Below are 21,011 nucleotides of genomic sequence, written 5' to 3'. Positions count from 1 at the left end.
ACCTCTATACGCTTTCCCTGATTTTAACCGGCTGAAGACTGTGCAAACCCCAGTCCTCTTCAGCGTCCTCAAACCGCGATCTTGCAGCAGTATCTGATCCAATGTGATCAACCTCTTTTCCTTGTTGACCCATTTCCCAGCTCCCAAGCCGTTCATGTCCCTGGACAACAACTCCAGCAGAGGCATCCTGGATTTGATTTTCGGTCTTGGCACCACCCCAGATAGGGCTACGGAAAGCAACGTCCGTATCACTGGCCATCTTGTCTGTCCCTTTGAACCCGCCCAAACTTCGCTTGCTCTCTCGGCGCCTGCGAACACCACACAAAAGAAAGCCAATGACAGTAAAAAGCCCAACAACAACCAGTGTCACAACTGCACCAATGACGCCAGCCACGGCAGGCGCCATACTCCTTTTCTTCTCTGGTTCAGAATTATCTGTACCCATCACTCCTGTGCAGAATATAGATGCAGAGTTGCACACTAGGCACCATTCCTGAATGGAGGATAGCGCAAAAGTTTCCAGCTCAGCGCGGAACTCACTATATCGAATATAGGAGTGACTGGGGCTGTGGCCAAACAGAGGATATGGCTGGAACTCCGTAGTATCATCGGTTCCATTGTGCAGCAGGAATCGGACATAGAGATTGTCACTTCCTGGGTACGTGGGGTACTCCTCATCCTCTTCATAGCTATATAACTCGAAGACAAACGAACCACCCCGTACAAGGCGAGAGAAGAAATTGGTCTGGTGCTGGTTTGCAAGCCCTAACAGAGATGACAGAGCCATAGCAGGCTCGTCTCCGCCAAACAGCATTGTCATCTTCTGCTGAGACCCATTTTCTTGAATGTTCATATCGAAGGCTTCCATGATACTCGTTGCCAACGTCTTGCCCGCAATCGGACTGACAGCTCTGATAATAGACCCACGGGAAGAGTCCTGTTGACTGTTTGTGTCGTATAGGAACTTATCAGCCAGCGAGCGTGCACGGATGATGTCGGCGTGGTTGAGCACTTTAGTCAATGACTCATTGTGCACAAGCTCGTAATCCAAATAATCTGCGATGGGCACCGCGTTTGTATATGTCGATGAGCGTTCATCCTCAAAAACGCCAGACAGGGCTGAGTTCCAGAGTTTCACATAAAAAGCCTCTGTGTCCCGTGTGATCAAATCCACTTCCTCGCTGTCACGATATTCAGCCTCGGCGGCTCCATGCATTTCACAATTTGCTTGTCCCTCAACATAGAAAGACGCAGGATCCGAGCCGCCGAGTGCTATAATTACAGGATACTGATATCCCTTGATCGGTGCCTGTGCGTACGACCCATTTGCCAATTGAGCGCTGGTTGTGTTCATATCGACAGGGGGATAGAGACCCTGCATGAACGCCTGAGCGGAAGCAACGATGTACTGATCCGTCGTCGAAAGCACATGCACATCGTTCGAGTCCAGAATGTTTGGCGAGATGTTCTGAATGCCAGTGTTGGAGGCACCATTCCCAGCCGTCGATACATAACGATACCGGAAGGCTGCTGCTGCTGCCGCCATTTCGCTGGCTCCGTACTCGGTGAGGGTGCGAGAACCGGTGAGGGCACCCGGCGTACTGTCTCCAAAGACGGTGAATGCGTAGACTCCCCATACTTTCTCGGTACCATAGCTTTGGGCTGCTACCATTGCCAGTCCCTGCAAGACCAGGAGGGCGATAGAAAGGCCCTTGCTAAGCATGGCGATAGATCTTGACTGCACAAGTTTTAACTGACTTGAAACATGACCTACAGAGCGACCGAGAGGAGGGGGGGGCACTATGTAATAAAGAAAACGGATCTTCTAGATCCACGGGCTAGACCCAGGGGTGAACGTTTAGAGCTACAAGAATATGCGGGAACCAGACGACTGAACGATGGATACACCCGTTTTCGGAAATACATTCGCAAGGCTCAGGCTTAAAGCCGTGTAGAGTTTCGGCTTCTTCGGGTGGACATTGCTTCTGAGGTGCCAAGGTTGGGTTTGGATGACATTTTTGAATGGAAATGAATTCCAGGCTAACCAACCAATATAAAAGTAATGTAAGAGAACCTTGGTTTCAAACTGTAGAGTGGAGAGCTTTGACAGCCCAGGTAGAGTTAAGAGTGTTGAAGCTCAAGGTTGCATGCGTTTTAGGGCTAAGGATCGATGACGCGCACTAGTTGTCCGCAAGTGAGACTAGAGATAGAGACGAAGAACACTTCTGGGTATGGGAAACTGGATATCTCTACAGGGTAATGGGTACTCTCATCCATTGGACTGATTCCATAGTAAGCGCCAGAAGCGTAGGTTGCAAGGAATCATGGTATGATATATATATATGGAAGCACTTCATTAGAGCCATAACGTTAGTGCATAGCAATTACTATATATCTGATATGCACTTCCCAAAAAAGGTCAAAAAAGGGTTAGAAAAGAACCTGTCTAAGTAATATCCCCCTTTTATACGTAATAAACGCAATGAACTGAATACTCATTCTCCGTAGGCCTCAAGGGTCAAGTACCTTTTGTATGGAGACCCCGCAGAAAGATACATCATTACTGCCACTCGTCACCGCCACACTCTTCCCCGAATCCTTTCTTCTCCCCGCGTTCACCGCCCGGCATAAAATCCCTTCGTCCTCTCACCTCCCAAAGCCCTACAAACGCGCCCTACCCCTAAGCCCTCATTTCTGCTCTCGGAAGTTGCTACCCCGACTTCAAGCTGTCTTTCCCGATGGTTGAAACTCGAGGCGCCCGGCCGTCCTTTGATGGCCAGGATACACCAGACTTTCCCCCTTCCCTTCTGAGGAAGGCGACCTTGGTATGATTTCTCTTGTTCCGATTGTCCCGTGCCTCGTGAGCCTCGACCACCCGCCCATAGCTACCACTTGCGCCGATGAACCTCAATGCATTGCATACTAATCTTGGCTTGAAATCATTTTGCAGACCAAAAGCCCCCTCATATTCTTGAAGATGAGGAGCATGGCTCACCTCCGGCTGCCAAAAAGCGCCGCACGGACGCTGGCCCCGACGGCGAGCTTTCACTACCTGACGACTCCATCTTGATGGCCGATCAGCATGGCCCTGGTCACAAGATTGAAGAGGAATTGGCATCGGCGCTTGGGGAGGGTGTTATTGATACCGTTGAACAGACCGACCATACTGTCACTGACCCCGGTCCCCATGACACCTCCAACACCTCCAACGGCGCTGCGACGACCCAGGACGGCAACGGTGAAATCAACCCCGACGTCGCTACAATCATTTCCGAGATTATGGATCATACTGAGCGTCAGGAGCAGACTGTGGCCATGGGTCCGCAGGAGCTCCCGCCGTCCAACGAGTTTCCTGGCGCCAGAGGCTTTGCTTTTCTCAAAGCCAACTCCCACTTGAAGATCCAATCTCTTCCTATCCTGGACAACCTGGTTAGTAGAAACCAACCTCATGTTAATCACTATTGCGCTCATGCTTACGCCTCCCTTCTGTAGTCTACGCAAATCCTGTCCTTCCTCTCCAAAAACACCTACCAGGACCTCACTGCCATGGTCTCCGAGCCAGATTCTGAGAACGGCCAGGCGTATGCTACAATGCGCTCCCTGTTTGATCACACAAAGAGAGTTTATACGGTCAAACACTCTTTCCTTCAGCCCTCGGATCTTGAAATTACAGACCCTTCCCAGATCGATGTCATTCGCAAGGCGAACCTGGCCTCCTTTGTCTCGAGTATTTTCGGCTCCCAGGAAATCGGGTTCGCCGAATTGAACGAGCACTTCCTGGACGTCTTTGTTCCGGAAGGTGGTCGCTTGCTGAAGGTTCAAGGTGCGTTGTACCTTGAGCTCAAGACACAAGCCTTCATTGCCGCCATGAACAACAAAGCCCATACCCGTACTGAGCTTCTCTATTCAATTTTCCCCGATGACATGGAGCAGCGACTACTAGCAAGACGTCCTGGTACCCGGCAGCTCGCGCCTTCCGAGACGGATTTTGTGAACCGTCTTACCTCTCGCCGTGACATCCTTCTCAGTGACATCAACAACGAGGAAGCGCTGAGCTCCTTGCCAGACAAGTACCACTGGGAAGACTTCCTTCGGGACCTCAGTTCCTACATCTCGAAGAACTTTGATGCCATCAACACTCAACAAGTATGTGATACCTTTCGGCTTGTTCGAACATTTAGCTAATACGATATAGGGAAAGAAGACCATTAAGGGACGACAACCCTCAAGCTCGAATGGCGACGCGCATGAGTCACCTAATACCACCCACCAGGGTCAATTTGCACTCAACCAACAAGTTGAAGTCCCAGTCGACCGAAACATGCATGGTGATCTTGTCGCACGTGCTGCCCGAGCCGCGCAGATTGCCCTCCAGGGCCATGGCCTCCGACGGTCCCAGCAGCAATCGCAGTCGCAGTCGCAGTCACAACCGCAGCAACCACAACAACCTCAACAACAACAGCAACAGCAACAGCAGCACCAACCCCAACAGCCCCAATCTCAGGCCAGCCCGTCACCCATGCCTCATCACCCTCAACCCCAGCAGCAACAGCCACCACCGCAGAGTCAGCCCGAGCATCAATACCTTCAAGGTTACACCGCTGCTCAGCAACCGGTACAGCCTACGCACCAACAATATCACCACAGCCCTACGCCACCTGGCGGGTATCAAGCGCAACAAGCCTCACCGCTGACCTTCCAACAAAGCCCGCTGCAGGCAAACTTCCAGCAGTACAACCCAAACGCGGCGCAGGCCATGCAGGCCAGAGCAAACGGCATGTCTTCCAACCATGGCTATCTGTCTGGGATCCCTCACTACTCTCAGTCACAACCTACCCAAGTCCTCTATGAACGTGCTCGTATGGCCGCATCCGCGAAATCCTCCCCGACCAGCCGCAAATCTGGCCTTCCTAGCCAACGCAGACCCTGGACTACCGAAGAAGAGAATGCACTGATGGCCGGCTTGGACCGCGTCAAGGGTCCTCACTGGAGCCAGATACTTGCGATGTTTGGACCTGGTGGAACCATCAGCGAGGCCTTGAAGGACCGTAATCAGGTTCAGCTCAAGGACAAGGCTCGTAACCTGAAGCTTTTCTTCCTGAAGAGTGGAATCGAGGTTCCTTACTACCTGAAGTTTGTCACCGGTGAACTGAAGACCCGCGCCCCCGCCCAGGCAGCCAAGCGTGAAGCTCGTGAGCGGCAGAAGAAGCAGGGCGAGGAAGACAAGGCGCATGTTGAGGGCATCAAGGGCATGATGGCGCTCGCCGGGGCTCATGGGACCCCTGTGTCCGGCCATGAAATGTCCGCCTCTCCCAGCCTTCCACCAGATGCCAACAGCCAGTCTGTGTTTGATCAAACGGCGGAGCAAAACCTGATGCAGACTCTCAGCCAAGAAGTCCACGGAAACCAGTACGGTCAGCACCAACCGACCTCGGACCACATTGATCCACACATGCAGCTTGGACAGTAGTCATTCTTATTTTCTCTTTGCCCTCGTGGAATTTGTTTCTTGTTTATTAGCTTTTCATCCAAAGTTGTCTGAGTACTGGATTTGCACTTTGCTTTCGGAGTCAAGGAATGGGACTGGGATTTGTTTCTTCGGGAACCATCTGTTTTACTATAGGATTGCACATTGCGCTGGAGTGGCGATTGCTTTTGTACGAATACATAGCGACATTCAAAAGGAATAAAATTTGTCAGAAGATAAAAGTATACAGAGTGATGTAACGTTAGTAGAGAACTTATACTACCAAGTAGGTGAAGTGGTCTGTGCGCTACCCGTGTGACTTGCGAATAATCTCCCTATTGCAACCATCGGCACCATTGATTGGGCCCATTGATAGTTCACCTGCAGTCTCACAAACAAATTATATACAGCAGGGGTACACCAAATTGCCCAGAATGGCCGACTCTCAGACACCGCAACCTCCCTCCGGATCAGAGCACCTCACCCCAGCTCCCCTCACTGAAGATAATATTAAACCCGACCCTGATCTCGACGTATCAATCGAACAAGAAGTCGACATGAATACCGAAAACCAGCCTGGCGCTAATCCAGACGATACAACTGCGCCCGGTATCGACCCTATGGCACCAGCGCCGCAGCCCTCGAAGAAGGAAACGAGCTTGCGCGAGTTCCTAGGCAAAATGGATGACTATGCTCCAATCGTGAGTTTATCCCATGAACACCCCTCTCTATTTCTTCCCAAGTGTGATCATACGACAACCCTCTCCGGTCGAACTATCTCAATATCATGTCTAGCTTCTCTCGTCTGAGCCGTCTGGCATCTGAGCCATCAGACGAGATATGAGCTACGAGCTATGAGATCTGACACATGACCTTTGAGATACGAGATGTAAAACACAAGTGACAATCAACTAGAGAACTACGCTAACCCCAAACCCCCCTTCCTCAGATCCCCGACGCTGTCACAGCCCACTACCTCACCCTAGCCGGCCTCCCACCACCAGGCACAGGCCCGGGCCAAACCCCACCACACCTAGCCCGCCTCCTCGCCCTAGCAGCACAAAAGTTCGTCTCAGACATCGCCGCCGACTCCTACCAATTCGCGCGCATTCGCGCCTCCAACAGCTCCTCCGCCAATAACCCCATTGGCAGTCTTGCCGCCGCATCGGGCCTGAACGCCCCGGCCGGTGCAGGCGGAGCGCCCGCTCCTGGCGGCGACGGCGGGAAGGGTAACAAGGCTAATACCCACCTGGGTATTCAGAGGCCTGGCTTTGGGGGCGGTGGTTCTGGTGGGTCTGGGCAGGGTCGGACGGTTCTCACGATGGAGGATTTGGGCATGGCGGTTTCCGAGTATGGGGTTAGTGTGAAGCGTGGCGAGTTCTATCGGTAGTCTCATTATATGGGCTATTTATGGGGTTTGTTTGTGCTTCTTAGCTGGCTTATATGCTTGTTTCATTTCGTTCCTGTTTCCTTTTTTTCGGGTATGGTGCATCGGCGTATGGACTGGTCTTGAGAGACCCTGGGATCATGACTGCATTTGTTGGTCCGGATGGTGGCTCGGTTCACATTGAAGAATGGAGTTTCTTGTTTTTACCCTTTGGGCTGGCTTTGTCCATACAATTTATGCTGGGTGGTTATCCATCCCATGTAAATTCGAACTTAGTGAAATCCCATCATGTTATGTTATCAGTATATCATATCTGCCAATACTTCGGGGTCCACAAATACCTTGTTTACCTCGGACGCCTTCTACAAGGGATTCCCAATACAGAATCTGTAGCTGGAGCAGCAGACTCGTGGTCCCTACATATCTACAAACTGTGACCATATAAAAAACCACTGGTGAACTCCGTCCCAAGTGTAGCTAATTCCACACGTAAACCAACGATATATACTGTACATGGTATGGCGAAACAAAAAGAAAAGAATGCAACATAGCTCTGCTAGCACAGTCCACCCATCACATATGCAAAAAAGAGGGCATGGAATCTGCACCAAGTACCGAACGAACGAACCGCCTATTTGTTCTTTGACTGCTTGTATGTGAAACGCTTGCGGGTACTAAACACAAAGAAAGAAGTCAGTCAACACTGTTCATATTCCATCCAACCATGTTGAGACAATCTCCGAGGCGGGCATTAAACGAGAATGGTGTATACATACGCAACATATTCCCCAAGTTTGCGACCGACCATCTCCTCTGTCACCTGGATCTCAACGTATGTCTTGCCATTGTGCACGGCGAACCGCAGACCGACGAAGTTCGGGAGGATGGTTGCTGCGCGTTTCGTGGTGCGGATTGGGGGGGTGTTCGGGGGAGGAGGGAGAGTGCGCGGGAGAGCGATACTGTCGAGGATTATTGGGTTAGCTTTTGGTTCTGGGATTGGATTTTTTATTCCCCTTGGTATGATCCAATGCTGGGTAAAGGTCCGTTTGCGTTGGATGTGAATTGGAGGTCACGTACGGGACGATGTTCGGGCCTAGTGGCATTGTTAGCGGGCTGTTTCTTTGATCGTATTGAGGAGTATCGATCTTGCAGATCTAGGAAGACTCACCTTTCCAGACCGATCGGCCTAGCAGGGCGCGTGTGGGGAACATTTTGGCTAGAGGTTTTCCGTAGCTTTGATTTCCGCGAAGTTGAAGATCGAGAAGTCTCGGCGATGAGATTATGTCAGCATTTCTATGTTAGCGATTTGAACAGTTGAGAGATGGAAATACAGTGAATTGGCTAATCAAATGGGAATATGGTTCAGCTAATGGGAAGTAATCAGACTAAGAGATTGAACAACTGTTGAGTTCAAGGTTGCCCGCAACCGTTGAATCATGCTATGCGCATCACTCTGCCATTCCCTCAAAGATGGTAATCAGACTGCGAATTCCCTTGAGAATATTATCATCTGGGCCCTGGCCAGGTGTCCAGTTGGCATGTGCAAAGTCAATCAGACGGAGGTCATGAACCTTGGGAGTTTCATCTTCATCCTCGTCGTCCAGGGTTGGCATAGGCATAGGCATAGTCTGTGGATCAATGCTGATGTTGATGGCCTGCTGAGGCAATCCATCGCCAAGGTGGACATCGACAAGCTGCATGGCTTCTTCGGGGACCTCAAACTCCTCGTCATCCTCGTCCTCATCATCCTCCTCCAGAGAACGTCGTCCTGGAATTTTCTGTTCTTCTTCAATTGCGAGCTCCATCGCCTCTGGATCTCCTTCGTAGATCACCAACACACTAGAAGAGTACATTCGACTCTCTTCAGATTCAATGACCTGCTGGACATTTTTCAATTCTTCCGCCAGGCGCCGAGCGACCATTTGTGACCGGTCCACTTTGCCCGCTTTTGCACCAGCGAGGAAGGTCTCGAAGCCTTGCTTGACAGTATCCTCGTTGAAAGAGCGACCATACCATTTGTCATATCGTCGATAACCGTCTTTTTCAATAACTTCGCCTTTTTCGCCCTCCGCACCCTCGCATTTGGTAGCGTATGGATTTGTTCGTTCGCCCTCATCGGTCTCGCCATTCACCCCAGTCCAAATTTTCATTCCCGCAATACGGAAGCCCAGACTAGAACTCGTAGTCTCTTTAGACACCACGTCAAGCTTGTTCCGCTTCGCGGGTGGCGCGTCGTCAGCCCATAGTCGCGCGCCGAGCTTCACGTCGAGCACGTTTGGCCGACGGAATCCACAAGCAACATTCTCTAGCACGATCGATAATCCAGTATCTAGCTTCTTGCCACCAGAGGGAATCCATGCTGCGTCCTCCTTACCGGGGCCTGAAGGGATTTGTTGCGCGGCGGCTGTGTGCGACTGCGGCTCGCTCGGATTTGCAGATTCGACGGCTGCATCGCCAGATTGGGGAAGAAAAAGGGCGCCGGATTCTCTAGCAGCAGCAATTGCCAGTGGCTGCTGCTGTTCAGCGGACGAGAGCGAGCCAATGTAGAGGGGCATGAACTCTTGGAACGCTGGGTGGAGGGCGCTCGACTCGTAGAACTCGACTTCTTGTTTTGTGCATGGCTTCGCAATTAGGGCGCCAGAAACTGTGCAGCGAACACCGTCACTAGAAGACAAAAGAAGGTCGTCAGTATGAGTGGAAATGTGCGAAAGACGCCACTTTGCTGCGGAGACCAAACCCCGCGCGACCAGATACGCTAAACTTGGGGAAAGTCGCGTGGCCAGGCAGATCAGGGCAGATATAGGTCGGGATACATCCGGATATAACTTACTGTCCTGCAGCGACATGGTCAAAAGGTACCAGATCATCGCTACCTAGTTGTGGTGTCTTTCGAGTATCGGGTTTGGACGGCATGTCAGGAACGCTAATGCGACGTCTTTAGGGTTTTCACTGCATTCCAGGTATTTCGACAAGAATCTTTGCGAAACAGAAAGCATAAGATCTAACAAGAAGAAAAAGGGAGAGTGAGAGGTTGAAGGTGAGAGCTGACACGCGGGATGTCATCTCCGCCTTATCTGCCCGATCTGATCTATACGGAGTAGGGTGGTATGGGGTCGACTTCACTTTCACTCAGATTTGTGTATAAATTCATATATTTCCTGGATTTGCTTCATAAGTAAGGGCATAAATTAGGCTATTTTTCAAAGTAGGTCTTACATTGAAGCCCGCAGCATTTCATATACATTCATTGAGGGCGTTTGATCATTATTGATTGCTGCATCTAAACAATATCTAACAAGAGAATAGCCTCTTGCTTTCAATATTTCCCTATACTACTTACCCCAGATCTCCCCTGCTTCTTACAGTCGATCCCTTCCCCATCTTTCTTCATCCATTCCACCTTTCTTACAACCAACTTCACTGCCAATCATGGATGAATCCAACATGGATCCCCTGAAATCAACCATATCGGGCAACTTGCCTTTCAGACCTGCCAAGTCTATCAGCTTTCGCGAGCAGGAGATCATTTCTCAGTCACCCAACCCCACTGCTACTATGAAGACTATCGGCGACGAGGTCAGTGCCAATGAACCAGGCATCCCCCAGCACCAGAAAAGTGCAGGTGGACTTACAGAGAAAGCTTTTACTGATCATACTCAGACGAAGGCCCCTCACTTGCACGAAGAGATTACCAATCCTATTGATATTGAACATCGCGCCGTTGATCAACGGGCCGTTGTCACGAAATCTCTCTCAACGCCAGACGACACTGGCATCATGGATGCTGATGATCTGCCTGACCTAACTGACCAGAACAAGAAAATTATCCAAAAGGTTGATTTCAAAGCGATTGAGGGACTTACAAAGGGTCCAGAGAAGCCTGCGTCTGTTTGGATCACTGGAGATCGACCTACCAACGCCGAACAAGATGGCAAGCCTGATCCTCAATGCAGCACTAAAGAGTTAGACAAAGAAAAAGCAACCGAAAAGACCGATGACCTTTCAGACACTGAAAAACTTCCATACGGAGCCAAGCCCAACCCAGACGAAGAAAGGACTCTCGCCAACATGGAACTGGACGTAGGTGTGGTTAAGAAGAAGAAGAACAAGAGACGATCAAAGGCCAAGAGAGGCCTGGTATGTTTGATATTGCTTCCTTTTATAATATCTAGCTAACAAGTCGATAGGACGCGCCCACGGGCTTCGAACCCTTTTTTGCTGATGCGCCGCTCACACCAGATGAGTTCCAGGAAATAAAGAAGGTCTATGACCCGTAAGTATATACATTAGTTCTTGACTTATGGAATATCACTAACTAGCAAGATAGAGCTCTTCCATTTCACATGTAAGTCTTCAAATATCTTGGTCCAACTAATCACTAACATAGCATCTAGGCGATACGATGAAGCTATCAAACGTTTCCTATTCAAACGCCGCCTTGAGTCACGCCGGCGTCACCTTTTCCTCAAGTATCTGCAGTACGGTGGTGTTAATACAAATCAAAAGTATGGCCAAGGTGTCTCCCTTCAAGAGCTGAAAGATATGAGCAAAGAAGAAGCCATGGAAGCGCGCAACTTCACCATGGTGTCACCGGAGTGGGCTACTGGAGAGAACATCGCTTTTGATAAAGTTCTCAAGGGCTATCTGTAAGTGACGCAATGCATAAAGAGACGGGCATACTAAATACTAACTCTGCCACAGGGGTGGTTACTACATTGATTACTTCAGCCCCGACGACGAGGATGAAATCAAGGTCGTGACCGGAACAATCAAGAGCTTCCTCACCTTCTTGCTCTACCATGACGTGTGCCCCGAATATCAAGAAGACATCGACAAGGCCAGACAGACCTGTGATATGGCCGCCAAGGAAGTATGGAAAGTACGCCAAGTCGTACACGAAGGCCCAGGAAGCTTCAACAAGGCCTGTTCCATGCTGTTCGGTGGGAACTACCTCGACATCATAGACAATTCCGAGATATCGGAAAATGTCAAATTCGCCGGACAGGACAGAATGACCCAGCAGATCGCCCGAAAGGTCCTCATGTACGCCATTGCCGGAGTCGGTCCAGATGAACGCGCCATCAAGTTCAAGGATCTTGCCGAGAAGGAGAAATTCGAGATAAAGCGGATTGAGGACATTGATGGCTTTGAGATAGTTTCCATTGAGCAGCCAACTGCCCTCACTGTGGGCTTTTACAATGAATATGCCCCTGACGTCAAACCCGTCGGCGTGGTCCGGGCAAAGGAGTTCCGTGATCCAGCCAAGGGGGGTTTCAATCTTTCCAACCTAGAGGATGAGAAGTGGAAGGCTGGTAAAGCTCCTAGCTACGAGTTTGAATTCTTCTTGGAAGGCGATTTGCTTGCACACTGCTTCCCAGGAATGAAAGCTCTTACCAAAATATTCGAGCTTAACTGTGGCATACACTTCTTCGACGAGATCATGGTATGCCTGCCTAGTTTCTACGTTTTCCTTGTGAACGATCTTATGATCGATTACAAGAAATCGAAAACCAAGGAGGTCAGTGATAAGTGGATTGTCCAGAGGGCTGAGCATAGGAAAGAAATGGAGGCCCTTGCTGGGCCCGAGCTTTCCGATTATGAACAAGCTCGGGTCTTGTTGAAGGACTTGACGCTGGGTGCAGGTTACGACGCAGCATTTGGTATTCGGAAGCATATTCCCGCTGATGACGACTTGGGCTTTGAATACGACGTTGTTCCCCAGCCTGGTGTCCCGGCGGAGGCTGATATGGGTATCATAGTTCCAAGATATGAGGGCCAAAAGAAAGACGAAGACCAGGTGATTGAGAAGAATGAGGTTGAGGGAAGTGGAGTCATTCAGGGGGAACCTACTGACAGGAAGAAGTCCAAGGAATGGTGGACGCCCGAGCAATGGTGGGCCGATGAGGAGTGGTACGGTCTTGTGAAGGACTGGAAACCCAGCATGACACCCGCCGAAGAACGCCCTGGCAAGAAAGAGAATATTCTCGTCGAGTTGAAGGAAAACCTCGGTGTGCATGAGGAGCTTATCCAGTGAAAGGAAGCTGAGATGAAGGATACAGTCCTCAGTGAGAAGGATGCAGCTTCATACACCAAGTGGCTGAAGTTCGCAAAGGTCCGCCTGATGGGGAGAACTTGCACATACTGGATGTTGAGAAGTGGAACAACAACTTACAGGGATCTAACCGTCCTGGCCGAAGCCCCGAATGAGGGAACCATCGTCGTCGAAAAGAATGTCATTTCAGAGAAGGGCAAGGAGGGTGAAGATGGATCGGATTAGACAGGTAGACCTAAGTTGTTGCAACATGGAAACACGAAAAGCCGGAAACAGAGCTGGGTTGAGGACAAGAGCAGGTGGAAGTTATGGTCTAGCATCTTAGAGTTCTAGATAGAAAACAGTTTGACTTCTAATTTAATTTCTCTCTTTATATCATCAGCTAGTTTTGAATGCCAAAACTGGCTGATATACCTTGCCTTTTCAAAGTATATAGACAGATCTAGTACACTCTTGAAGAATTCTCGCGATAATAAACATGATTTCACGAGATTATTATGCCGTCATCAAGCACATTTTGAGTAATAGGTATATGTATTCTACCGTTATATCTCCAACGTAACGGCTAATGATATTTCTTTTACATAATAATTCAGGGCTTCAAAAGAGGCTTGCCCATGGTCTTGCGTCCCTCGAGATCCTATGAACCAGGCAGGTTAGCGGTGGCTGCACTTGAACAGGGAAAAGTCAGATTACGTACCTTGTGCACCTGGGCAATCTCTTCCAGAGGATAGATTTTATGGATCTTGGTCTTCAGCTGGCCGGACTTCAACAGACTGAATAGCTCGTTGGTGTAGTACTCAAACTCTTCACGGGTCTCAATGTATCCGAAGAGAGTTGGGCGGGCAATTTTAACACACTTGGGGGAGAGTTTACTGCCAGAATTATTAGCATCATCCGCTACGAGTATACTGTGAAGAGATCATACGGAAGAGGGAGCGGTGGCACAGGTCCGCTGGCATTACCAAACCAAACGATAGTACCCTTGCGCTTGACAGCCTCCAAGCTACCCTCCCAGGTATCCTTGCCAACAGAGTCGTAAACGACGTCGACGCCACGACCACCAGTTGCCTCCTTGACCAACTTCACCCAGTTCTTACCCTCCTCACTACGGTAGTCAATGACCACATCAGCACCGAGGCTCTTCACAAGAGCACACTTCTCCGCACCACCAGCAGTGCCGATGACCTTGGCACCCATAGTCTTCAAAATCTGCGTCATCAAGAAACCAGCACCGCCAGCAGCAGCATGAAGCAGAACCCAATCACCCTTCTGGACAGGGTACGTCTCCTTAGCAAAAGCGAGCACAGTCAAGCCACTCAAGAATGAGGCCATAACATCCTCATCACTGATCCCTTCAGGGATCTTCACCGTCTTGGCAGCAGGAACAGCAGTATACTCAGCATAGCCTTGACTAGCCAGCCAAGCAACACGATCACCAACCTGGAACCCGGAGGTCTCGGCTCCCACAGCGGCGACGACACCAGCGCCCTCCCGGCCCAGGACCTCAGGCTTGGGCGAGGGGTACAGACCCGTCCGGAAGTAGGTGTCGATGTAGTTCACACCGGAGATGTTGTTGCGCACAAGTAGCTGGCCTGCCTGGGGGGTTGGCACTGGGTGTGCGGTTCTGAATTGCAGTACTTCAGGGCCGCCGGTCTGCTCGACCACTACGGCCTTCATTGTTGTTGGGACAGACATGGCGCGGATTGGAGTGAATTGATTGAGGGGAGCAATGTGATTGCGTAAAAGTGTGAGCCGGGGACTGCTGCGTAGAAGAGAGCGAAACATGCCAGGAGTTGTAGAAGTTAAGGATGAAGCTGATCAATCTCCATTTGTCATCTTATCCCCGCATTACCGGCGGAATTGTTGCGCCTTTCTTCTTCTTTCTTCTGTTTCCATTCTGCTAATGCTACGTTGATCTCACGCAATTACACTTACAATGCCGTCGGCTATTTGCTGTCGCCCTGCTGCCCCAATTCCTGGGCTCAACATTCATCTCAATAGCTTTGGCTGATGACGCACGTGATGACGACATATCCGTCGGATCCTGGGCCGTCGGAACAACACCGATGTGCAGACAACAGACAACAGACAGGCGCCTAACAAAACAATAGGAGTCAGAATACGTCAACCTCAAGGATGACGGACATCCAACAGTTTCAACCCCTCAATGAGGGGCCATGCACGGAATGTCTAGTGGCTTGACATTTACCTACTAGATCTACGGCCGCACTGGCGTTTCGGCCTCATATACTCCATGTCAAAGTGACATGCAAACCATTCAAGCCCTATGAGGGGTCAGTCTGCCACGTTCCATGCCTCTAGTATGTTGCCCTGCCACGCCCAGCACCAGGTTCTGCATCTGCATCACGCGCATGGTTGATGGTTGGAACATCCTTCGCCTCAGCTGGCGCCGACTTCATGGAAGACGAGTTCCCCGCCATACACTTGAGGCGCGAGCCTTTGATCGACAATAGATCTCTTTATCCCCTGAGAAAATGTGGGTTTAGAGATTTCTATTTGTTGCCCAACGAGTCTAAATAAAGTGAAACGCAACGGCAGTAGCCGGCAGGTCCACTTCGTGCCCAATGATCGACGGGTCATAGCCACCTCTTTGTGTTGGACCTGGCCAGTCAGCCGTTTTGTTCAGTCGATGTTTGAATCTTGCTCGTGATTACGCTTCAGCCTGAAGCTATTCCTGGTCTTTTTACTCTCGCCCAATCACTCGACTGGCCTATCAGAGTTCGCGCCGCCCAGGATGGTGCCCGATACAATCAGCCAATGTTTATATACCCTTGTATGCCCGGGTCGCGCACACAATTTAAAAGTTGCTCCTTTGTCTTCTTGCGAATTTTTTTCTCTTTCATGCCTCGGCCTCATTGTTCTTCACCCTGCTCTTTCACTTCTCAAGTTCAGTTTCTCAATACTATGAACCAAACTACTCGTCACGCTTCTCTACGAAACCTCATTGCACCAGGATAACGTCCCGAAACAAATATATTCCAAATATTTTGCTCGTGATCAAAATAGCTCCTCGAAATGCGTCCCTCTCGAGTTCCTCGACATGGACGCTCCCAATGGCCCCCGGCGCCCTGCGTCGAGGAAGAGATTTCGGCTCTCCTTCGAGAAAAGGGTGGTCTCTCTGAGATTGGAGAGAAGCCAGGGGTCGAGGGTGTCAAGCAAAGAGGCGCCGTCGACCAGTATCCGATCATAGACTATGCTGATATACCTCCTCCATTAACGTCCCCTGGCAGCGTTCCCAGTGTGCCTAGCCTTGCGAATGTCTCTTCCGATGAGAGTACAGGGCCAAAAACGCCGCCCGCGCAAGAGCCTGTCATTCGGAACACTGTTAGGTTTGAGTCGGATGAGCAGCAAAAGCGTACGCCGCCATCCACCGTGAGCCAAGCACGAGGACCACCACCCCGCCCTCAGGTTAATCAACGGCCCACTCATGAGCCAAAGACCCAGCGAGAATCGCTCCCGCATTCTCGTACACGGGAAAGCGCCCCCAGCAGGCCCGAGGTGCCTGTGCAGTTTGCATTTCACCCTCAGGCTCAGCAACAGCCTGTTCGTGAAATCAACTCCCAGCGAGAGTCTCGCCCGCGTTCTCATGCACGTGAAGGCAGCTACAGCAGGCGCGATGTGCCAGCGCAACTTGTTTCTTATGCAGCGCCCGCACCGAGTGTGCCGGACCGCTCTCGTGCCTCAGTCCCCGTGCACGACATTGCCTACGTTCAACCTGGCAGGTCGTCGTTGGCTCGGTCGAACAGTGCTCGGGCTGGACCTCACTCAAGGCCTATGCCAGAGCGCATTCGACGTGAGCCAAATTCCGGGTATCTATCTGATTCTGCCACCATGCGCAGCAGAGTCTCGCCAAACTCTCAGGCGCCTGTATCCCCAACTCCTATCGTGCCAGCCGAAAAGGTCATCAGCGGGCCTACTCTAGCTGAGCGCATCGAGGAGAAGCTCCGTCAACGAGAAGAACAGCGGGACCGGGTTGCACTACCAGACCCCGAAGTAAGCACACCGGCTGTGGTTTTCAGACCCGCGAATGCCTCGTTGGTCCCTCGAGCCACTGTCTCAGCATCGCACTCGCCTTCCCGGTCGCCTCAGCGTCCGGAGACCCTGGGAGCCCAGCCTAGTACGCCTCTGCCCTCGCGCCCCCGCGCAACATCAGTGACCACGCAGAGTACCCGATCGTCTTCTGAATCTCGCCATCCCCCACGGCTGCTACGCGCTGAACTTGAGACAACAAAGCCAGCATCAACCCAAGCTGTGACAGTACAGGCCAACTCTGAGAAGGCTCTCACTCAATTTGGACAAAGAAGCAACCCCAACGGCCTGTGTATCACATCATGCCCACGATCCGTCCCGGCAACAGGCCATGAAGACTGGTACACCCTCAAAGGCCTCGACCACCTCGATATCTGCCCATCATGCATGAGCCAAATCGCACACTCCCGCTACAGCAGCTTCTTCATCCCAAGCCAAGCCAAGACGCCGTCCCGCCCAACCCGCTGCTCATTCTCAAGCCCATGGACCCGACTCGCCTGGCACCAAATGATCAAACGAGGCCACGACAGTCTAGAACTCCTCTATCAAATGACGCGCCCACCACCGGGAACGAGACCCTGCCCAGGCCGCACAGCCACCGAGCAACACTGGCACCGAATCTACGACCCCCGAATCAAAGACTACCTCCCAGGCTTCCACGTCTGCACCAGCTGCGCACGAAACATCCGCATCTTAATGCCAGCGCACCGCGAAACCTTCGAACCAGACACCGAAGTCCGTGAACGAATCTGCGACTTCCAAACCACAAGCCCACGTTTCATGAAATTCATCGACCTCCTCGACGATGCCGTCGAGCGCGCAGAAGCAAATCCCTCCCGTCCCCGTCCAGACCTGCACGAGTTCCTCTCCTACGCCCGGCGCAAGACCGCCCTCCGTGACTGCCGTCTCGACAGACAAATCGTCACGAAGTGGCATTACCTCCCCGCATTGCCGGAGCTGTGTATCTGCGAAGACTGTTTCGATGAAGTTGTATGGCCGTTTGCGAGACACCAGCGGCCGATTGCGCGCTCCATTCCGCCTACTAGGCGGGCCTTGCCTGGTGATGGGATTGGTGTCAAGCAGGAGGCAAGTTGTCAGCTTTATTCCATGCGCATGCGGGCGAAGTTCCGGGAGGCGGTTGCTACCAATGATTTCGAGATGCTTAAGTCTACTGTTCTTAGGCGGGTTGAGGCTGAGAGGCGGTTCCGTGATCGGAGAGAGGAGCTTTTGAAGGCACAGTCTAAGGGGTATGATTGTGAGATTGAGTTGAGGAAGGCTGTTGATGAGTGGAAGAGGTGGGAGTGATGTTGATTGTGACGGTTTGGGGCTTACCTTACTTTGCTTCTTTCTTTCTATTTCTTTCTTTCTCTTTTACTTTTCTTTTGTTTTGGAGGGGCCGGATTATTTCGGGAATGTATCGGATAGGGCTGCATTGCATGGGATGTATACTTGGAGCGTTTGGCTGTACAATGGGGGTTTTCGGTTTGTAACAACGTTGAAACATTCTTGTATCCTGATCGTACTTTTGTCTGCGAAACGTCATTGTTTGTCGGATTGGCTGGTGTCTTCTTATCTTGGTTATAGCTTGGAATCGGATTGGTTCATCTACTTGATCATATTCATTGTAATCGTAACTTCCAGGCCTAGGATATATAAAGCCCTAATTTTTTGCGTTGCTCCACCACATAATAAGCCCCAATAGGCAGAGTATAGAGCTGTCCGGCCATCTCAGATTCAGCCTACTAGTACATGTATATTGTCCAGGTTAGGGCTTCGGCATCTCCCGACACCCCAAACCCAAGCCCTACTCCGATTCCCTGTCAGCATAACCGGCCCCACGACAGAGGGTTCACGGCGATATGTGCCCAGGCTGTTGTATTACGTGGAGAAACAGACCATTTCTACTCTGGTGTATCTACGACGTTCAAGTTGTTCAGATGTAAATTACAAGCAAAGAGGTAGTAATTCCATAAAGAATCATAGATGTATTGATAGATAGATGCAAGCATATGGAATCATGAGGCGCACAGCGTGACTCTCGTTAAATGAAATAAATCGCCGCAACTCCAGATCCGCACAAAAAATGCAATGGCTGAGCCGCGTAAGACTCGGATAAGGGAAAGAGAAAGAAAAGAGAAAGAAAGCCCCCCTAACCGACCAACCCAACTAACTCCCCAGGCCAACGCTTCGCCCAGATGATAGCTCGCGGGGGCATTCTCCCGCCAACAGGCGCAAGTACACGGATTTTGCCCTTGTCAGCGTCGACATCGGCAACATATAAGAAGCCCATGATGCTAGCGTCGCGGACTTCGGCGGGGGATGCGGTGGTGGGAGCATGGGTGATGGCGAGGAGGGTATTCGCGAGCGCGGAGGGGGCTGGTGGTAGGACTTTCTTCAGTGGGACATTGCTGCCGCTGTTTTGGGCGGCGGTGGAAACATTCGTCCCACCAGAGGGTTCAGAGAATGAGCCCACGACACCCGGTAATGGGGCAGCGCGGTCAGGGTCTTGCTTTGTCTCTTGGAGGTCCTCGGCGCCACCACCGGGGAGAAAAGAGTCACCCATTGCGAGCTGGGAGGGGTCGTAGTCGTCTTCATCCTCATCATCGATTGAGGTAACGGTGTAGCTGTAAACAGGGAGAGAGGCGAAATCGAGTTGCTGTGCATGCGGGGAGAGAGTAACAGCAGAAGAGGAAGAAGCGGAAAGAGAGAGCGCAGTCGATGCAGACGTAGAAGAAGGGATATTATTGCCGAAGAAATAAGTACGAATCTGGGACTCGCGCGTGGCCTTACGGAAGGCAGCGTCGCGGTCAGCACAGCCACCAGATTTGGTCAATTTGACAACGGAGATGTGTTCGTCGAATGCAGCGGCCGTCGCGCTGGAACTGGGCTTGTTATCGTATTGCTTGGCGACAGTGCTGTACAGCCTTTCCGAACCCAGAACGAGGATAGTGTCGATTGCAAATTCCGTCACGATATGGTTGATCAGCTCCATGCTGCCAGGCTTATCCGATCCCAGGATTCCAGGCGTGTCGACGATAATTCCAGTTTCGCGCGCATCTTCATCTTCGGCCATCCGGCCAGTGACAGATAGTGCAAGGCGCGACACGATCGGTCGGTAGACGGCGCCCTCACCGTCTAGCGGGTTCTGCAGTGGGTAGCTGTACACGAGGGGAAGCTTCACAGGCACTGGACTGGGACCGGACATGGGACTACTTCCCCAGCCATCTTCGACGTCCAGGATTGTGCGGAACGCAGTCGCGGTGAGGGTACCAGGGACGCCGAGCATGCCCTCTGTCGGATCGAGATTGACCACCAGCGGCTGACGACCGACCTTGGTCGCATACGCTGTCAAGATCTTCGCCACACTGGTTTTTCCGGCGTTCTCTGGGCCCAGGAGGAGCACGCGGGGTCCATCTTTGCCGATTGACTGTGCTTCCTCGCGCATTGTCTCCAGCGCAAAGTGGACGTTGGCATATTCCATCATGGGTGTTTCCTCTGCTGTGTATTCGCTCTGGCAGCCGCCTGCGCCATGGCCCATTGTTGGTGTTACGCCATCTGAGGTTGTTGACGCTGTTTCGGCTGCGCTGACTTCTAAGGTGCAGCCGTGCCATGTGAAGATTGCGGCCTTTGTTCCGGAGAAGGTATATGTTTGCGACTCGGCGAGCTCTGTGCCAAAGAGCTCGGCGGTTCCGTGGAGGAGCTGGAGCTTGGTTAGCTGGACCCAGAGGGGAATTACACTTTCTGCTATCGAATGGAAAAGACATCACGTACCTTGACCTTAATGATATGTCCGAAAGCGACCTCAAAGCGCCATTCGCAATTGGGATTCAAGGTGATCTGCGACGGAGGCGCAGTAACCTGCTGCCTTTCCTCCGACGGCTGTGTCAGCTCGAGGCCTGGAAGAGACATTGCAGCCAGGAGAGAGACCAAGCAATAAACACAGCAATCGAAAGATTGGAGAGCAAAGAGTAAAAGAGAATCAGGAGCTTGGGAGATGTGGTTGTTTGCATTCTTTGCACTGACTACGATGTTTGTCCTGTTTGCACTGAGCC

At 51.4% G+C, this 21,011-nt stretch overlaps 10 protein-coding genes across 10 annotated transcripts; 5 read left to right on the top strand and 5 right to left on the bottom strand.

Moving 5' to 3' along the window:
• Positions 1-4: 4 nt before the first annotated feature.
• On the bottom strand, positions 5-1,723 carry N7446_001825 (uncharacterized protein; the record flags this gene model as incomplete). The annotated part of the gene is made up of 1 exon (XM_058510574.1): positions 5-1,723. One exon carries the CDS (start codon positions 1,721-1,723, stop codon positions 5-7), a length of 1,719 nt encoding a protein of 572 aa, XP_058376110.1.
• A 1,015-nt stretch (positions 1,724-2,738) lies between these two features.
• N7446_001824 (uncharacterized protein) lies at positions 2,739-5,470 on the top strand (the record flags this gene model as incomplete). Its single annotated transcript, XM_058510573.1, has 4 exons — positions 2,739-2,825; positions 2,959-3,429; positions 3,493-4,146; positions 4,196-5,470. The coding sequence occupies 4 exons, from the start codon at positions 2,739-2,741 to the stop codon at positions 5,468-5,470; spliced, it is 2,487 nt and encodes an 828-aa protein (XP_058376109.1).
• A 431-nt stretch (positions 5,471-5,901) lies between these two features.
• Positions 5,902-6,857, top strand: N7446_001823 (putative TFIID and and SAGA complex TAF10 subunit; the record flags this gene model as incomplete). The annotated part of the gene is made up of 2 exons (XM_058510572.1): positions 5,902-6,168; positions 6,417-6,857. The coding sequence occupies 2 exons, from the start codon at positions 5,902-5,904 to the stop codon at positions 6,855-6,857; spliced, it is 708 nt and encodes a 235-aa protein (XP_058376108.1).
• A 416-nt stretch (positions 6,858-7,273) lies between these two features.
• On the bottom strand, positions 7,274-8,065 carry N7446_001822 (mitochondrial 37S ribosomal protein uS19m; the record flags this gene model as incomplete). The annotated part of the gene is made up of 4 exons (XM_058510571.1): positions 7,274-7,528; positions 7,631-7,813; positions 7,932-7,947; positions 8,023-8,065. The coding sequence occupies 4 exons, from the start codon at positions 8,063-8,065 to the stop codon at positions 7,486-7,488; spliced, it is 285 nt and encodes a 94-aa protein (XP_058376107.1). The 3' UTR covers positions 7,274-7,485.
• Positions 8,066-8,302: 237 nt separating this feature from the next.
• N7446_001821 (inositol polyphosphate multikinase) lies at positions 8,303-9,873 on the bottom strand (the record flags this gene model as incomplete). The annotated part of the gene is made up of 2 exons (XM_058510570.1): positions 9,685-9,873; positions 8,303-9,518 (listed from the first exon to the last, which is right to left on the bottom strand). Exons 1-2 carry the CDS (start codon positions 9,765-9,767, stop codon positions 8,303-8,305), a joined length of 1,299 nt encoding a protein of 432 aa, XP_058376106.1. The 5' UTR covers positions 9,768-9,873.
• Positions 9,874-10,283: 410 nt separating this feature from the next.
• Positions 10,284-12,888, top strand: N7446_001820 (uncharacterized protein; the record flags this gene model as incomplete). The annotated part of the gene is made up of 5 exons (XM_058510569.1): positions 10,284-10,991; positions 11,042-11,127; positions 11,182-11,199; positions 11,249-11,500; positions 11,556-12,888. The coding sequence occupies 5 exons, from the start codon at positions 10,284-10,286 to the stop codon at positions 12,886-12,888; spliced, it is 2,397 nt and encodes a 798-aa protein (XP_058376105.1).
• A 12-nt stretch (positions 12,889-12,900) lies between these two features.
• On the top strand, positions 12,901-13,131 carry N7446_001819 (uncharacterized protein; the record flags this gene model as incomplete). Its single annotated transcript, XM_058510568.1, has 1 exon — positions 12,901-13,131. One exon carries the CDS (start codon positions 12,901-12,903, stop codon positions 13,129-13,131), a length of 231 nt encoding a protein of 76 aa, XP_058376104.1.
• Positions 13,132-13,402: 271 nt separating this feature from the next.
• On the bottom strand, positions 13,403-14,872 carry N7446_001818 (quinone oxidoreductase family protein). The gene is made up of 3 exons (XM_058510567.1): positions 13,835-14,872; positions 13,607-13,781; positions 13,403-13,546 (listed from the first exon to the last, which is right to left on the bottom strand). The coding sequence occupies exons 1-3, from the start codon at positions 14,692-14,694 to the stop codon at positions 13,499-13,501; spliced, it is 1,083 nt and encodes a 360-aa protein (XP_058376103.1). The 5' UTR covers positions 14,695-14,872; the 3' UTR covers positions 13,403-13,498.
• Positions 14,873-15,945: 1,073 nt separating this feature from the next.
• On the top strand, positions 15,946-18,264 carry N7446_001817 (uncharacterized protein; the record flags this gene model as incomplete). The annotated part of the gene is made up of 1 exon (XM_058510566.1): positions 15,946-18,264. One exon carries the CDS (start codon positions 15,946-15,948, stop codon positions 18,262-18,264), a length of 2,319 nt encoding a protein of 772 aa, XP_058376102.1.
• Positions 18,265-19,108: 844 nt separating this feature from the next.
• On the bottom strand, positions 19,109-20,868 carry N7446_001816 (cleavage polyadenylation factor subunit CLP1; the record flags this gene model as incomplete). The annotated part of the gene is made up of 2 exons (XM_058510565.1): positions 19,109-20,659; positions 20,731-20,868. 2 exons carry the CDS (start codon positions 20,866-20,868, stop codon positions 19,109-19,111), a joined length of 1,689 nt encoding a protein of 562 aa, XP_058376101.1.
• Positions 20,869-21,011: the final 143 nt, after the last annotated feature.

This window comes from Penicillium canescens, assembly GCF_028828765.1.
Source record: "Penicillium canescens strain IBT 15451 chromosome Unknown utg000002l_segment0_segment0, whole genome shotgun sequence".
NCBI lineage: Eukaryota > Fungi > Ascomycota > Eurotiomycetes > Eurotiales > Aspergillaceae > Penicillium > Penicillium canescens.
The sequence above is the reverse complement of the archived record's forward strand: the minus strand, read 5'-3'. Positions and strand labels throughout refer to the sequence as shown.

Excerpts from the sequence above, each read along its gene's own strand:
- N7446_001818 (XM_058510567.1), bottom strand. The coding sequence starts at position 14,694 with ATGTTTCGCTCTCTTCTACGCAGCAGTCCCCGGCTCACACTTTTACGC. Across the intron at positions 13,782-13,834 it reads GTGCCACCGCTCCCTCTTCC|TAAACTCTCCCCCAAGTGTG; the intron begins GTATGATCTCTT and ends TAATTCTGGCAG. Across the intron at positions 13,547-13,606 it reads AGATTGCCCAGGTGCACAAG|GATCTCGAGGGACGCAAGAC; the intron begins GTACGTAATCTG and ends CCTGGTTCATAG.